Genomic DNA, 18,446 nt, shown 5'->3' with positions numbered 1-18,446 from the left:
ATAACTGCTCCAAGTGAAAAATGTTCATGTAAAATTGAAAATCAAAATTGTTATTTCAGTAAATATTTGCATTTGGCACATAGAAAACTGCTTCATGATTCCATGTTGATGAGAGCATTAAAATGTGGGAAAAATAGGACAAAAATGTAAAAGGAAATTCAGAAACGATAAAAAATGTGAGTAATCACGATTAATTTTTTTAGTTCATTTGAGTTAATTATGACAGTTGCATTTTTAATTAGATTAAATATTTTAATCGTTTGACAGCTCTAATATATATATACATATATATATACTGTATATGTATGTATACACACACAGTCATAACTCGGTTTTCGACCATAATCTGTTCCAGAAGGCTGTTCGAAAACCGATTTGTTCGAAAACTGAAACCACGCTCTTTAAAAAAAAAAATCTTTATTGAACATGTCTGTTCACAATGGAATGCTACACGAGGCAGCATCACTTCCTCGTGTAAGGAAGGCGAGAGGAGTCAAGTGACGCATTCAAGTGCGCTCAGTTTGTTCGAGAACCGAAATTCGATCGTCATCCGAGGCATAAAAAACTTGAAATTTTTGGTCGAAAACAGAATTGGTCGAGAACAGACGTTTGAAAACCGAGGTTTGACTGTATATGTATATATATGTGTGTGTGTGTGTGTGTGTGTGCACACGCACACACGCACGCACTGTATTTTCCGCACTATAAGGCACATAAAAGCATTCAATTTTCTCAAAAGCCGACTGTGCTTTATAATCCGATGTGCTTTATATATGGATCAATATTCTGATTTCTTGGACGTAGTATTTTAAATGTTATGGAAAGCACTTTGTTGCAGCTGCAGCGGTTGTGAAAGTATGTATGAATGTCAATAAAGCTGGATTGTATTGTATTTCCTTTAGCCTAGCTCTATCTAGTGGATGAATAATGCAACTGCAGCCAGGGCTCTCGATAAATAAGGCTGTATTGTATTGCATTCCTTCAGTGGAGCTCTATCTAGTGGATGCATAGCGCAACCGCTGCCACGACTGTAGTTTCTATTCTATGTACTTGATAACGTGGTGCAGTTTTAAAATAGGCCATTCATTGAAGGTGCGCCCTGTACTCCAAGTGCCTTATATTGTGGAAAATCCGGTATATACTGTACATTTAGAGATCGTGTGAAAATGCTTACCTTTAAACCCCTCTTCTGGCATTCCCACTATAAATTAAGTGATTAACAGTGTTAGGGGGGGAAAAAAACTAGGTGAATAGACAACTTTACTAGAGCAGGTAGAGGTCCATCCATCCATCTTCTACCGCTTATCCGGGGCCGGGTCATGGGGGCAGCAGCTTTAGCAGGGAAGCCCAGACTTCCCTCTCCCTAACTAATTCTTCCAGCTCTCCCCGAGGGATCCCGAGGCGTTCCCAGGCCAGCTGGGTGACATAGTCTCTCCAGCGTGTCCTGGGTCGTCCTCGGGGTCTCCTCCTGGTGGGACATGCCCGGACAAGACCCCAAGATAATTAAACTCCTTCACTTGGGGCAAGATCTCTTCCCCGACCCGGAGGGGGCACTCCACCCTTTTCCGACTGAGGACCATTGTTTCAGATTGGGAGGTGCTAATTTTCATCCCAACCGCTTCACACTCGGCTGCGAAACGCTCCAGTGAGAGTTGGAGAGCCCTGCTTGAAGGAGCCAACAGTACCACATCATCTGCAAAAAGCAGAGATGTAATACTGAGGCCACCAAAATGGACCCCCTCAACGGTTCGGCTGCGCCGAGAAATTCTGTCCATAGAGGTGATGAACAGAATCTGCGACAAAGGGCAGCGTTGGCGGAGTCCAACCCTCACTGGAAACGATTCCGACTTATTGCCGGCAATGCGAACCAAACTCTGACATCGGTGGTATAGTGACCGAACAGCCCGTATCAGGGGTTTCGGTACCCCATACCCACGAAGCACGCCCCACAGAACTCCCCGAGGGACACGGTCAAACGCCTTCTCCAAGTCCACAAAACACATGTAGACTGGTTGGGCGAATTCCCACATACCCTCGAGGACCCTGCTAAGGATGTAGAGCTGGTCCACTGTTCCACGGCCGGGACGAAAACCATACTGTTCCTCCTCAATCTGAGGCTTGACTTCCTGACGGACTCTCCTCTTCAGCACCCATGAATAGAACTTACCAGGGAGGCTGAGGAGTGTGATGCCTCTGTAGTTGGAACACACCACCCCGGTCTGTCAATCCAGAGGCACTCTCCCCGCTGACCACGCGATGTTGCAGAGGCGTGTCAACCAGGACAGCCCCACAACATCCAGAGCCTTGAGGAACTCCGGGCGGATCTCATCCACCCCTGGGGCCTTGCCAGCGAGGAGCTTTTTAACCACATCGGTGACTTCGACCACAGAGATAGGGGAGCCCACCTCAGAGTCCCCAGACTCTGCTTCCTTCAAGGAAGGCGTGCTGGTGGAGTTGAGGAGGTCTTCGAAGTACTCAGCCCACCGGCTCACAACGTCCCGAGTCGAGGTCAACAGCGCCCCATCCCCACTGTACACAGTTAGTGGTGCACTGTTTCCCCCTCCTGAGACGTCAGATGGTGGACCAGGATTTCCTCAAAGCCGTCCGAAAGTCGGCTTTCCATGGCCTCACTGAACTCTTCCCATGCCGAGTTTTTGCCTCTGCGACCACCGAAGCTGCATTCCGCTTGGCCAGTCGATACCCGTCAGCTGCATCTGGGGTCCCACAGGCCATAAAGGATAGGACTCCTTCTTCAGCTTGACGGCATCCCTTACTGCTGGTGTCCACCAGCGAGTACGGGGGTTGCTGCCACGACAGGCACCAACGACGTTATGGCCACAACTCAGATTGGCCGCCTCAACAACAGAGGCACGGTTGAGGCATGGTCCACTCGGACTCAATGTCCCCCGCCTCCTCCGGGACATGGGAAAAGCTCTGTCGGAGGTGGGAGTTGAAACTCCTGCCGGGAGTGTCCTGCCAGACACTCCCAACAAACCCTCACAATACGTTTGGGTCTGCCAGGTTGGACCGGCATCTTCCCCCATCAGTTGACAGCCCCCCCCCTCTCTTCACCCGAGTGTCCAAAACATGCGGCCGCAAATCCGATGATACAACCACAAAGTCAATCATCGAACTGTGGCCAAGAGTGACCTGGTGCCAAGTGCACATATGGACACCCTTATGTTTGAACAAGGTGTTCGTTATGGACAATCCGTGACGAGCACAGAAGTCCAATAACGAAACACCACTCGAGTTCTGATCGGGGGGGCCATTCCTCCCGATCACGCCCCTCCAGGTCTCACCGTCGTTGCCCACGTGAGCATTGAAGTCCCCCAGCAGAACAAGGGAGTCCCCAGCAGGAGTACTCTCCAGCACACCCTCCAAGGACTCCAAAAAGGGTGGGTACGCTGAACTGCTGTTGGGTGCGTGCGCACAAACAACAGTCAGGACCCGTCCCCCCACCCGAAGGGGAAGGGAGGCAACCCTCTCGTCTACCGGTGTGAACCCCAGTGTACCGGCACTGAGCCGGGGGGCAATGAGTATGCCCACACCTGCTCTGCACCTCTCACTGTGGGCAACTCCAGAGTGGAAGAGAGTCCAACCCCTCTCGAGAGAACTGGTACCAGAACCCAGGCTGTGTGTGGAGGTAAGTCCGACTATATCCAGCCGGAACTTTTCTATTTCGCACACCAGCTCGGGCTCCTTCGCCTGCAAGAGAGGTGACATTCCATGTCCCTAGAGCTAGCTTCTGCAGCCGAGGATCGGACCGCCAGGGTCTCTTGTCTTTGGCTGCCACCCAGCTCACACTGCACCCGACCCCTTTGGCCCATCCCGTGGGTGGTGAGCCCATGAGAAGGGGGACCCACATTGTCTCTTCGGGCTGAGCCCGGCCGGGCCCGATGGGTGCAGGCCCGGCCACCAGGCGCTCGCCAACGAGCCCCACCCCTCGGCCTGGCTCCAGAGGGGGGCCCCGGTGACCCACGTCCGGGCAAGGGAAACTGGGTTCCATTTATTTTATTCTTCATAAGGGGGTTTGTGAGGCGTGCTTTGTCTGGTCCCTCACCTCGGACCTGTTTGCCATGGGTGACCCTGCCAGGGGCATAAAGCCCCAGGCAACTTAGTTCCTCGGATCATTGGGACGGTAAAGGTCCTTCTCAAAAAATTAGCATATTGTGATAAAGTTCATTATATTCTGAAATGTACTGATAAACATAAGACTTTCATATATTTTAGATTCATTACACACAACGAAGTAGTTCAAGCCGTTTATTGTTTTAATATTGATGATTTTGGCAAAAAATAAAGGAAAAAACAAAAATCCCTATCTCAAAACATTTGCATATTTCATCCAACCAATTTTTTAAAAAGTCTTTTTAAGACAAAAAACAAGTCAACCGTCAAATAATTATGTTCAGTTATGCACTCAATACTTGGTCGAGAATCCTTTTGCAGAAATGACTACTTCAATGCGGTGTGGCATGGAGGCAATCAGCCTGTGGCACTGCTGAGGTGTTATGGAGGCCCAGGATGCTTTGATAGCGCCTTAAGCTCATCCACAGTCTGGTGTCTCTCAACTTCCTCTTCACAATATCCCCCAGATTCTCTTTGGGGCTCAGGTCAGGAGAGTTGGCAGGCCAATTGAGCACAGTAATACCATGGTCACTAAACCTCCATAAAGCTTTTCAGCAGATGAAGTGCTCGGAAATCTCCCGATATCTAGCTGCACTGACCCTACCTTTGATAAAAGAGTGGACCAATACCAGGAGCTGACATTGCACCCCAGACCATCACTGACTGTGGGTACTTGACACTGGATTTCAGGCATTTTGGCATTTCCTTTTCCCCAGTCTTCCTCCAGACACCTTGATTTCCGAATGACATGCAAAATTTGCTTTCATCTGAAAAAAGTACTTTGGACCACTGAGCAACAGTCCAGTGCTGCTTCTCTGTAGTCCAGGTCAGCCGCTTCTGCCGCTGTTACTGGTTCAAAAGTGGCTTGACCTAGGGAATGCGGCACCTGTAGCCCATTTCCTGCACACGCCTGTGCACAGTGGTCTTGGATGCTTCGACCGGACTCAGTCCACTGCTTCCACAGGTCCCCCTAGGTCAGGAATCGGCCCTTCTCGACAATCTTCTCACCTCTTCTGGTTGTGCAGCGTTTTCTGCCACACTTTTTTCTTCCCACTGAGGTGCCTTGATACAGTACTCTGGGAACAGCCTATTTGCTGTGTCTCACCCTCTTATTTGAGGGTGTCAATGGTGGCCTTCTGGACAGCAGTCAGGACAACAGTCATACCCATGATCGCGGTATTGAGTCATTGAACCAAGCTCTGAGTTTTTAAAAGCCTCAGGAATCATTTGCGGGTGTTTTGAGTTCACTCGTTGATTCAGATGATTAGGTTAATAACTCCTTTAGAGCAGTGTTTTTCAATCTTTTTCGAGCCAAGGCATATTCCTTTCATTGAAAAAAATCTCGCGGCACACCACGAGCTGAAAATGTGGAAAAAATATGATTTTGACAATTCAGTTATATTGTTATTTTAAGTGTTTTTTAACATTGAAAAATAATGCTATATTATAACCTTGAATAGGAATCAAATCCACATCAATTCAATATTTTATAATCTTTCATATTTATTCTCACTCCGTGTGATAAATGGTTTGGATGAACACAGATCTGATATTCTGGCAGCAATCGATAAAACACACACAAAGTTCTTCCTCTGACGCTCCGAGTCTTTCTCTGTTTTTAGTTTTTACAGCAGTCAGGCTATTTCTTTAGCCACTTCGGGTCAGAACATTTATAATGGCTTTGCAGGCGGGAAATATTAATTGCTCTGCCACTGGGACTTTTTTGATTTAGCCACATGGTCAGCGACATAGTAACTTGATTTCAAGGCTCTCGCGTTTACCTTTGCGTTTTTTTTTCATGCACGTTGCTTGTTTCTCTGTATGTTCACGCAGACGAACAAAATACTCCACATTGTTGTTTCGAAGTGAAGGGTGTTTTGTTTGGATATCGAGTTTAAGATCATTGGATCATAGCGCTGTTGGAGAGCTTTTCACCACATACTGTACCAAGTACAACGGAGTCGGTGCCGTTGCATCTCCGGTAAAAGTAAATCTAAATGAAAGATACATTTCGTTGTATTGCCTCGCGCCGGAAACTTCGCGTGTCTCGAAGTACAAGGCAATAAGCTAGCTGCTGCTGCTACCTACCGGTATGGAAGAGTACTACACGATTACTCTGTCAGGCAACAGACCGCACAGGTATACAGTACATATTGGATAATTTCCCACGGCACACCTGCCAATATCTCAAACAAATATTTTCAAACCCTGTGCCGCGGCACACTTGTGTACCTTTTCACGGTATACTAATTTTTTTGAGATAGGAATTTGGGGGTTTCCTGAGCCGTATGCCAAAATCATCAGTATTAAAACAATAAAAGACCTCAAATATTTCAGTGGGTGTGCAATAAATCTAAAATATATGAAAGTTGCATTTTCATCATTACATTATGGAAAAGAATGAACTTTATCACAATTTGCTAATTTTTTGAAAAGGACCTGAATATCAGAGAACTTCCAGGACTGGTGACATTTTATTTATTTTTTGGTCACTTTTGTGTTTGTAATGCTTTAGTAACGGGCAGTAATTACATGCGGATTTTCGCTAGCCCGCTCCCTGCTCCCCTCCACTGTAATTCAAATCCAAAGCACGCATTTTACGCACCCGAAACCACTGTCACAGCCACAGCACACCTCACCACTGCCATCTTATATAACTAATATAGCTTATATAGTTAATGATTATTTGCTCAAAACAATCAAGTGCATCAGTTTGAACAAGATTTGCAAAATTTTGTATTTTGTTTTTAGTCACGTTTAATACAATTTGGACACACTGCTCGCATTGGCGTAGCTTCAATTGCAATGTCACCGGAGCAACCGGCAGAAGAGGCGAGTTGTGATTGCCACCACCATCTGGCCCACTAAATTCCTGTGTTGTATGCCAACCAATCACTTTTTCTTCACCCGTTTCTCTCACCAACACAATCACTTTTCTCTCTCTAGCTCGTTCCAGAATGCCCCTCTCTTCTAGTTCCTGTCCTACCTGTGGGGTGCAATTACTAATAACAGGAAACCTAACACCCTTGATTTCAAGCTCAAGTCACATCTCTTGATCTGACACTCTCACCCCCCCCCCCATTAATCCCGACACTCACCTTGATAGACGTCATCCATGGCTGCAAAATCAGCGATTGGCTCATCAGCCTGAGATAACACAGTAGCATGAAAATGCGTTTAAATGTCATTTTCTGAACAATTCATGTGGAACACAAAATAAAGCGCAATTGAATAGCATACAGGGTGACCTGGTGACTTGCGTGTTGTTTACCTTTAGAGAGATGATACTCTCTGGGATGACGCCCAAACTTCCCAATGTGGCTGAGTCGTCAGTCAGACCTTTCCCATCAATGGAGAGGTTTTGGTCAAACGGTGCCACAGAGAAGGCATGCATTATCTAAAGAGTTGCAAGAACAACAAATGAAATACGGTTTGCTTGCTACATGACAGTTAGTATTAAATGACTCAGTGCAAAGTTTTGAAGTCTTAGCTGTTGTGAAAGCTCGATATAAATGTTATTGTCGAGTATTGTACATTAATGATCCCAAAATAGGAGATCACAATGCTCAAGATTCAGGATAACCCAGATGTTTTTCTTTTGTTCGAATTATTATTATTTTTTTAAAATAAATACATTAAAGAACTCTCATGGGTGGCCTTACCTGAATTTTCAGCTCTTTGAGGGTCTGATTTGCAGACACAATGAGGGCTTTTTCACCTCTGAGTTTCCGGTGCCGAGTGCTTCTCCTGATGCCACAGAGTTTAGTGTTGTTGGTTCCTGGAGAAGCCGCTCCTTCTGGGGTGCTGCCGTCACTTAGTTTAAGCCGCTTTGCGCCATCTTCTGACTGGTAAAAAATATCAATAACAAGACTGAATATGTGAATACAAATCATATAACTACAGCGGACCCTTGCAAATTTGCGGTTTGGCACCCATGAATTCACATATTTGTGGATCCACCCCCCTCTAAAAGCGTGGTTTCGGTTTTCGAACAGCCTTCAAGAACGGATTATGGTCGAAAACCGAGATATGACTGTATTTTGTCTTGTAAAAACCTTATTTCAAAATATATTATTTTCTATCAAAATTCAACAGATAAAACACCATGAAAATGAAAGATTTTTGCAAATTGATTAAAAATAAAAAAAACAAAGAACTCATAAACACAAGTATTCGCCACAGCCTTTGCCATGAACCTGTTCTTACTGATCATGAAATGTTATAAAATAAAAAAGTAGGTCACCTTTAACCTACGGTAGCGCGTGACCTGAATCATCCAGAAGTTGTTAGCGGTCAGCAGTCTGCAATTGCAACTTGCGATCAATGCTGTTGCGCTATATCTTATATTGTTGTTATTGTTCTCATTCGGGGTTTGTTACATGTACGATTCACCGAGGGCACTGGCAAAGAATGGGAATCTGGAGGGCCGAGAGAAACATTTTTAATCGGTACACGTGAGCTATGATATATAGACGCTGCAAAAGTGCGTCCCATGCCTCTGCGTCAGGTCTCTACTAAGGTAGGCAGTGATTTCCTTTTCACAAACTGTTGTGTCTACTTTATTTTTCTGTTTAGTTCATCTTAGATGCCCTTATGGCTGTTGCTCATCATTGCATGCGTGTGTAAGTGCGTGCACATGCGCACGTATGGTCCTGGGTCAATCGTGGGAGGTTGGTTGATCTTTGGTCCAAAAATGGTTGGGCACCCCTGAACTAGAAGAGTTCCAGCATTCCTCTGTGGATGAAGAAGCCGTCTGATGAAACACATTTTTAAAATGGGAGTTTGCATTTTTCAAATTTTCGATACATTTGCCTCAAAGATAAATAAAATGACTTGTTTCAAAGTGTAATCATTGGGTGTTGTGCAAAGGCGTTTGACAGTCGACACTGGCATAGTCATGCTTCGACCACTGAGGATTCTAAACATTTTTTAATCTTGAAAAAAAATCGAATATATTTGTTTCTTTTCCTCAATCCCCCCCCCCCTTTTTTTGTGGATAATGTACGGTATATTAAATGTTTATCTGTGTTTTCTGAAGAATCTTTGGGGGTTTGGAAATAAAAATGTTTTTTTTTTCCTTTCAGATGTGCTCCAACCTGCAATTGGCAACTGTTTAAAAGTGCAATTGGATTAATCTAACATGTTCAGTACATATCCCAGATTTTTTTTAATGTTTGATTGATCCAAGATAAGCCTTAGAATCTTTAAGTACTCTTGTAGACTAATTTTGTCTTGTCAAACCAAAACACTAGCTTTGGGGTGATAACACACCTGCTAAATTCTACTTCTGAGAAAAAAAAATGAGATGAAGATTGATCACTCCAGCACACATGAGAGCACTGAATTCATACTGCGACAAGCGCTGCAGCTCTGACTGCCACTGCCACCAGTCGTTGAGTACTGTATTGCTAAACAACATCAATGGTGCTTCGTTTACCTGGCTGAAGTCTGGATCTCTCTCACCAGCTACCTTTGGTTGCTCTTCCTTCTCCTCCTCTGCCTCAGAGCTGCTGGCGTTCAGCTCAGGAACAGCTTCTTTAATCATCTTTTGAAAACGCAAAATCAAGTGTCATTTCGATGTCCAATAATGTTGGGACTCATCGACCACTGAATTTAAAATCTCTGGATTTGTCATACCCGTTTGTCTTCTATGATTTTGCGGATGTAAATTGTGGCTTGGGTGTACTCTCTGAGGTCTTTCTGCTGCTGGAAAAGGAAGCCCTCTCTGCACTCCCAGCAGAGATCTGAAAATATCAATACAAATAGACAAGCAACACAACGTGAATAATGACAATAATGCTAAAAAAAAATAAAAAATAAAAGCTATAAATCGCAAATGAAATCGTAAATGATATTTACAAGGTCGGCTTTGTGTTCAATTAAATAGGCCTCGGTGTCACACTGAGTAGCATGACCTGAGATCAGATCATTGTTACCTCAGTATTCATATTTTTTGTGGAATTTGTTTGGTGGTATGCCCTGAGATTTGTCTCATCTAAAATGGGTGCCTTGGCTCCAATACTATGCTTCAGTTGCAGCCAAGTGTACATGCAGTGTTTTCTTCTATACATAAATTCCATACATAGCTTGTTCCTAATATCATCATGCAACAGGTGAATGAGAAGTCGCTCTGTGAAACTAAAGCATACTAAAAACTGTTCTCTTACCAGGCTGAGTGGTGTATTTAGTGGTGGGACCCATGGGTGTGGTCTGTTTGACGCAGTTGATGGAGATGGACTGGTCCACAATGAAGAGTTTGCTGATTACCTCCCATTCACTGGGCCAGAGCAGAACAATGCTGTGCAGGACAAACCAAGAGCTCACATTCAGGTTGATCATGACAAATTTCTAGGGGTTTAAAAGTTAGTTGTAAATAATACAACTTGTATAGAACATCAGCAAAACAAAGAAACACTTGTCATGCTTGTATGAGAATGTCACAATAGCTCATACCGAGCAGTGGTACCACTGTCACTGGTATAGTACAAATATCGGGATAATAAATATAAAATACAAGAAACAAAAAAATGATCGTCATGTCACGATGTATAGTATCGAAATGTCCGTCTTACTGTTCATGCACTAAGGTGAATGTAGATGTGGCAATCTACAGACTGTTCTAATATCACCAAAGGACACCTACTGTATATCGATACAATCCTTGCCAAAAATGGCAAGAAATGTTGGAATTCTGCTCTCTGTCCACATATTTTTTTCTACTCTACTAAAACAAAATAGAGGTGAGGAGACACTCGATATACAGCACTACAGCAACACTCTCCAGCTGAAAATTGCCAGTTTTGGCACTTTGGAGAAAAGAAATCCCTACTTGGATCTGAACAGGCAGTAAATCTAGCAACAAAGTCACGTGGAAACACTGGAGAGCAAAATTGTACGAAGGGAAATTACAATTCGATCTGGGGTGGGGGGAGAAACTGCATAGATCAGCATAGTTTTGTTGTTTTCGTGCTGGTCTTACTGGTGACTCAGCCAATCTTTCAGTAACTTGGCAACCCACTCTGAAGTGAGCCACAGCCGCCCAGCAGGGCCAACCTATTGCTGGGGCCCTGCCAGGAGCTGGGGATAACTGGTAACCAGCTGGAGTCTTGCCAACGTCACCAACGACTAGCAGGGCAACAACAGCATTTCGGTCTTGCTTTGCTTCTGTGAGTAGAGCGCGTTGCCTTGTGACCAAAGCTTTGGCTGTCCGAATCTTCAACAATCTATGGTGTTGTTTTGCTTTTGCTGCTGGTGTCCAGCATGATAACACAAATGACCCATTCTGGTCTGTGATGTTTTTTTTTTGTTTTTTTTGCAGGATTGGTAACGCTACCAATCATGTGGGGCGCCGTGCCGGCTAGAAGCAGAGACAAAGCAGACAAGGGCAACAGCTCAATGTTACCCATTTAAGGAAGCTGAAAACAAATATACAGGTCTGTTTAAGCCATTGGGCAGAGAGAAGCAGAGGGAGGAAACATTTTATTTTCCAGGACAACGCAAGCTTTTTTACATTTTTCTTTTTTTTGTAATTTTCCATAACTGGAAATTGGTCAATCATTGCGTAGAAACCCTGATTTTGCTGTCATGCAGTATGCAAGTGGAATAAGATGCCAACAAAAGCGAAGCTAGCCCCAAGTGTAAATGCTTTTAAATCCAGGGTAAAAACTATGCTTTTTGTTCCCCCATACTTTTGATTTACCATAAGTCTTTTAAACATTTTAAATCAATGTCACTGTCAGCTATTTTAGAAAGCTCCTTTTTTTTCTTTACTTTGCCTTTAAATCTTTTGTTTGTAAATGCAATTAATTGTTTTGTCCTGTTCTTTTATTAATTAGTTAGCTATTTTTATTCTCTGCTTTGCCTTTGAATGTCTGTAGTGTTGTGCTTTTAGCTGTGTGCCGCACACAAACAAATAAAACTGCTTTGTACTGCCTCTGATGGGACTAACCAAGTTGCAACAACTTTACCTCTCGTTCTCCTATTTTCCAGCCTAATCTTTTCTTCCTTCCTGTGATGTGGAGAATTTAGGTTGTTTTGAATTGTTTCCAAGAGTCTCTGGGATCACATCATAAATTTGCCCGATCCCCCAAAGTCTGGTGTTAAGATTTGTGCCGCAATTACAAACACGTAATGGGAGATTTTAGAAACATTTTTTTTTTAGCTGGGAACATTTATTTTTCACAAAATGTGTTTTTTGCACTGACCCAAAATGTTAGTCCTGTAAATGTATATTTTCTGTCAGTTTTTGTCCACATGCTCGCTCAAAATGTTTATCCTTGTTTAACATAAGTCAGAGGCTTGCATTACTTATTGGAACTCACTGTTGTGCATCTCCGTTGATCAGGGAGTCATAGGTGAACATGAATCCTCCATGTGGACATACAAGGAGGTTGTTGCCCACACTGGACACTGGGGAGGATTTAGTGGGTCTTCTGTCAGTAAAAAAGGACAGATAGATACATTAACCATCTTGTCAGGAAAATTTAAAAAATAAAATAAAATACTACATAAATGGACCAAGCACGTACTCAATATGTAACTCAACCTTCCTCTTTGTCACTCACAATTGTTACGAGTATACAGTTAAAGTAATATATGTATGACTATGGATTGCTGCAATTGGCGAGTGACTACTTCAGTGTGTATACCGCCGACCTCGAGAAGACAGCTGGGATAGGCTCCAGCATGCCCGCGACCCTATTCTGGATTAGTGGTTGAAATAATGGATGGATGGATGGACAACTGTAGATTTGTGTTGCATAAAAAAATAATTAAATAAAATCGATGTTGCGTTATTTAAGATACTCTTTATTTGCATATTTAAAATGTAAACAACAACTATCATTCAATACCATGTGTCAAACATTGAGATAACATGACTTGGTCAAAACAGGGCGCATGCTGGTGACATTTTCATCCGTTGCCGTGAGTGGTCAAAGGAAAAGTTTGGAAGGCGTCAACAGTTGTGACATCGTCCAATCAGTGCAAATTATTGTCCTGAATGTCTTGCTTTCCCAAGCAGATTGGAGATTAGTAGCATTTTAAAAACATTCTTTAATTGTTCTAAAGTGTGTAAAATGTTTTAATGCACTCTTTCTCAAAGGTATTGTAATTAGCATCCTTATATTAATTATTTGAATTAATACAAATTCTAAATAATTTTGCCATGGTATCCTTTCAGTTCTGATATCGAGTTACTCTGTGCGGGTATCGGATCAAATTTTGGTATTGTGACAATACTGTAGATACACACAGAAAAACACATTTGTTTGTTTTGCAACTAGAAAAAAACATACCTGATAAATTTTCTCCATTCATCCACAAAAAACAGAGGGACAACATAGAGTATGTCTGTGTCCTGGAAAAATAAAGTACAAAAGATTTATGAATCAAGGTCAGCACACTGACATTGATCGATTTTGTTACCTGGGGCCACTTGGTGAGGGTTGGCCGGTTTTTCTCATGGAAGAGGTTGAGTAGCTGATTCTTCTGGTCCAGAGCCATCATTTTACTCACAGCCTCATTGTCCTTTTCTTCCTGTTCCAGTGTCTGGACGCACATGAACTGTTTATATTCTGCTTCCCTCCTTCATGACAGATATAATGCAGACTAGGATGTCCCGATCACACTTTTTTGGCACCCGAGTCCCGGTCTTTGGTTTTAAGGATCTGCCGATAGCAAGTCTTGATCCAATACCTCAGCGATACATTTTTAAAAAAAAAGCGCGCATAGAAATAATCTCAAATTAAAATACATATGTACCAAAGAAGTGTATCTGTGATATACCGTATTGGCCCGAATATAAAGGGGTGTTCACACGGCACACATTTGCTCCGGCGCTGCACCGATGTATTTTGTTGCGATATATTTTGCACCGCAGCAAATTGTGTGGAGCGTTCACACGTACAAAGCCGCTGAGCGTGTCAGCACCGGCACAGCGTCGGCGCAGCCCCACTTGCGTTCATACGGCAGTTTCTGCAGCGCCGCAAAACGACAGAAAACAAATGAGCTGTCGTGTTGGTTCTTTTTAAAACGTATACACAACTCAAGCGAATACTGGACAGGCACGTCCTTCTCCTTCTCGGTCTCCGTGCCTTCTGCTAGAGAGTGACCGCCCCCGAAAACGTAAATCAACGATGACTTCAATGACACTCAGAAAAGCAAACACGTAATGCGCCAAACAGAAAATCAAGAGAGGAAAACCACAAAATAAATTATATGGGGGGGGGGGGGGGGGGGGTTGTGGACACACAACAAAGGAACAAACTACACAAACAACTCCGAGACAGTCCAGTCTCCTACAAAAGGAAAGATGTTACCAGCCAAGTCTTGTGTCGTTATTAAACAAACACATGACGGAAGTCCGACAGAGCACGAAAGCAACGCATTCTCGCCGTACGTAATCAACTCTTCACAAGCATTTGCTCTGGAGCAAATTTAACCCAGTTGCATTCACATGTGCAGATTTACATCGGTGCTGCTTCGCAAACGAGCATTTGCTCTGGAGCAAATTTTTAAACCACCTCCCTGAGGTGGATCAAATTTGGTCCGGTGTAAGCTGTTTTCCAGGGCTGCGCCGGAGCTAATTTGCACGTGTGAACGCTCTACTGGGGAAGCCCCGGCGTAGCACCGGACCAAATCTTGCCGTGTGAACACCCCTTAATACAGCCCTGATTATAAGATGACCCCCTTTTTCAAAACCCAAATTTGAAAAAAGACTTGTTGAACACCAAATAAATTTTTATACAGAAAATAATTACAGTACATCTGAAACAAATGATTATAACTATATATTTGAGAGAAAAAGCATGTTATTTTGCCTCATTCAAATCTTAATATCTGAACATTTAAATATGTAAACTAAAGTGCAATCACATTTGTAAATGAACGGCTTCTGGTTTTTGAAATGTAAATTACATCATAACTTCTCCTTAGCTGCCGGTTAACCTGGCCGATCTTCGACCCACTTTTCTCCAGATTGTCGCTACGTTTCTCCATTTTCTGTTATCTCTTCTATTATTTTCTTCTCTTTTCTTTCTTACCGCTATTTTTATTTTTATTCTTCGTGACGGGGTTCACTTTAGCCTGGGGAGTCAAGTTCAGCATTCACTTCAATGATATCTGGCGCCATCTAGCGTCGTGAATGGGTATAATGTCTAGACCCCGAATATTAGCCGACCCCCACTTTTTCTGTCTTATTTCAATGCAAAAAAAACACCGTCTTATATTCGGGCCAATACGGTATATTGACATGGGATGGGGAAATCCACCAAATCAGTGCAAATTGCATTTTGTCACATACTGTCAACTTTTTTTTTTTTTTTTAATATTTCTAAATTTGATGAGACACATATTGAGCAAAATGGGCATGGTCAATCTCAGACCCTTTTTATTTTTCATTGCTGTATTTTGTACTGAAATTCTTCATGATAAAAATAAATGCAAAAACTACAGCCATGAAATTTATACTAATGGAAAGATAACATCAAAGCACAACATAGATCAATGTGCAGGATGCTTTGTAAAAAAATATTTTCATGTAATTGTATAGCGCATTTGTGTATTGTATTACCTGGGAACTTAAATGGCACAAATTTGAGGAATGCCGCATAGTTTAAGCTTTAATGTAGAATGACGGATTCCTCTCAGTGCATTTGATTTATCAAGTGGTAAAAAATACATTTACATTGTTTATTGGTGTGTGCAGGCTAAAATGACAAGTCCTTGCAGCAACGTTGTTGGTGAGGACGTGCGTGACGATCTCGTGTACAAACAACACAACTGATTTATGATTTCATGAAGTGAAACCAGTGGGAAACAAGCTTGCTTGTCAACAAATAATTTACTCTTGTTAAACTCATATTTAAAATTACAGTTTGGACGCATCCCAATTGCTAAACAATCTGTCATTCACGGCAGATTTAGGCTATCTTAGAAGTATCTTTTGGTTTACTGCAGTGGTTCTCAATTATTTTCTGTCATGCCCCCGGCAAGGAAGAGGAAAACATCTCGCGCCTCCTCCCCGCACGACTATAAATAGTATCATTTGTCAATAAAATTGTTATAAGTACACATTTGCATAACACTGTATCCTTATCAACGTATAAGAGAATAAAAAAGGAAAGAAATACGGACCAACTTACAACAAAGAATAGCTTTAGTAACTGGAACAGAAAAGTTTTAAAGTGCATCTGAAATTCAAAAATAACATTAAATCCTTAATTTAACAATAAATATTTTTTGACAGACCATGTCAAACCATACGATACTGAAAAATAAAATTACATAAAATCAATAACTAATAATGCATTCAAACTAATCACCAACACTATCTCAGGAGCACAATATTAAAAAAAACTTTAACCAGCAAAACAAAAATATATAAAATAATTTGTGCTTTTTCTTTTTTAAATCAAAGATAATGTCTGGATTAATGGTTACAATAAGCACGTTTTGCAATGCACAGCTTTTCGAAGCGAGGTTTGAAGCAGGACACAGCAACTCTCGGCTCCTGCTCAATGTGTTGCCGGGACCTGTATTTTAGTTTACTTTAGTTTAGTTAGCAGTCACAAAGCGGCATGATTGTTGGCAATATTTGGCACGTTTTCGCTGAAAAAAACTCAAGCAGTTTATCGGTGTGATTGGGGTGTAATGTCTTTAAGTGACGCCTTCATTTATTTGGCTTCATGCTGTCCGCTACCAAAATTTTTAGACACAGTAAGCACATCAATCTTTCCTCGTCTGCCACCGCAGTCACATTGAAGCCAAGCGCTACATACGCCTTGTCATATTTCCTCCCTGAGAATGCTCCCTGCGCAAACTCTGCCAAGGAGAGCGTTATTCCCCCCTAGCGTAGTGGAGGTGCAACTGTACGTTATTTTAGGACGAAAAAAATAAAGCATGTTCCCCGAGGTCAAACCCGCCCCCCTTGACGGAGCCCCCCCCCCCAGGGGGGTGCGCCCCACTATTTGAGAAACACTGGCTTACTGTGAGTGTTTGAACATCAACAATTTGCTGCAGCGTGAAGGGAGAGCTGTGCACAAGCAGATGTTTCTGGGTCTGTGGCTCTTATTGTCCACTTACCAGGCACTGCGGACAGGCACTTTGGTCTTGGGTAAATTCAAGGGCTTTGGGGAAGTATGCCCTCAGCTTGGTCCAAACTTCAGAAGAAACCAGTTTACGTTCAGTGTCCAGAATACTCAGACCTCCTGATGCAGAAAGAACAGTTGCCATTACCCATTAACCCACATCACCAAAACATAAAGTGGGAATTTGTGCATGTGTCGTACATGCTACATGTGAACATACCGTGGCTGCAGACAATGTCCTCATTGAATGTCTTCATCTCCTCCTCGTTGCCCTCTGAGACCTCAGGACTGCAGTCTATAAGCAAACAACTACTCAATTCAGGTTGCCACTCAGACTGAATTCAATACAGACAATGCAGATAGGGGTGTTCACACGGCACACATTTGCTCCGGCGCTGCACCGATGTATTTTGTTGCGATATATTTTACACCGCAGCAAATTGTGTGGAGCGTTCACACGTACAAAGCCGCTGAGCGTGTCAGCACCGGCACAGTGTCGGTGCAGCTCCACTTGCGGTCACACGGCAGTTTCTGCAGCGGAGCAAAACGACAGAAAACAGAGCTGTCGTGTTGGTTCTTTTTAAAACGTATACACAACTCAAGCGACTACTAGACAGGCACGTCCTTCTCCTTCTCGGTCTCCGTGCCTTCTGCTCGAGAGTGACCGGCCCCGAAAACGTAAATCAACGATAACTTCAATGACACTCAGAAAAGCAAACACATAATGCGCCAAACAGAAAATCAAGAGAGGAAATCACAAAATAAATTATATGGGGGGCGGGGGGTTGTGAACACACAGCAAATGAACAAACTACACAAACAACTCCGAGACAGTCCAGTCTCCTACAAAAGGAAAGATGTTACCAGCCAAGTCTTGTGTTGTTATTAAACAAACACATGACGGAAGTCCGACAGAGCACAAAAGCCACGCATTCTCGCCCAACGTAATCAACTCTTCACAAGCATTTGCTCTGGAGCAAATTTAACCCAGTTGCGTTCACACGTGCAGATTTACATCGGTGCTGCTTCGCAAACGAGCATTTGCTCTGGAGCAAATTTTTAAACCACCTCCCTGAGGTGGATCAAATTTGGTCCGGTGTAAGCCTTTTTCCGGGGCTACGCCGGAGCTAATTTGCACGTGTGAACGCTCTACTGGGGCAGCCAGTAGCTGTAGCACCGGACCAAATCTTGCCGTGTGAACACCTCTTATGTCACCCTGTGTGATTG

The 18,446-nt window shown here is 43.1% G+C and overlaps 1 protein-coding gene and 1 pseudogene across 2 annotated transcripts in view; one reads left to right on the top strand and one right to left on the bottom strand.

The window, feature by feature from the left end:
* The window catches only part of usp48 (ubiquitin specific peptidase 48), a 50,375-nt gene that overhangs the window by 6,741 nt on the left and 25,188 nt on the right, over positions 1–18,446 (bottom strand). Inside the window, exons 16-27 of one of the 2 annotated variants that reach the window (XM_086116861.1) lie at positions 17,440–17,514; positions 17,215–17,339; positions 13,558–13,680; positions 13,428–13,489; positions 12,453–12,563; positions 10,299–10,429; positions 9,769–9,875; positions 9,569–9,676; positions 7,794–7,976; positions 7,403–7,528; positions 7,230–7,278; positions 1,175–1,201 (exon numbers count right to left, since the gene is read on the bottom strand). In XM_086116861.1, the coding sequence (XP_085972987.1) occupies positions 1,175–1,201; positions 7,230–7,278; positions 7,403–7,528; positions 7,794–7,976; positions 9,569–9,676; positions 9,769–9,875; positions 10,299–10,429; positions 12,453–12,563; positions 13,428–13,489; positions 13,558–13,680; positions 17,215–17,339; positions 17,440–17,514 (1,227 nt within the window). The other variant, XM_086116862.1, reaches the window with a different exon arrangement.
* LOC147200855 (uncharacterized) lies at positions 2,257–3,977 on the top strand (annotated as a pseudogene).

The sequence above is a fragment of the Hippocampus guttulatus genome, chromosome 8, assembly GCF_054856545.1.
Source record: "Hippocampus guttulatus isolate MCC_2025c chromosome 8, RoL_Hgut_1.0, whole genome shotgun sequence".
NCBI lineage: Eukaryota > Metazoa > Chordata > Actinopteri > Syngnathiformes > Syngnathidae > Hippocampus > Hippocampus guttulatus.
The sequence above is the reverse complement of the archived record's forward strand: the minus strand, read 5'-3'. Positions and strand labels throughout refer to the sequence as shown.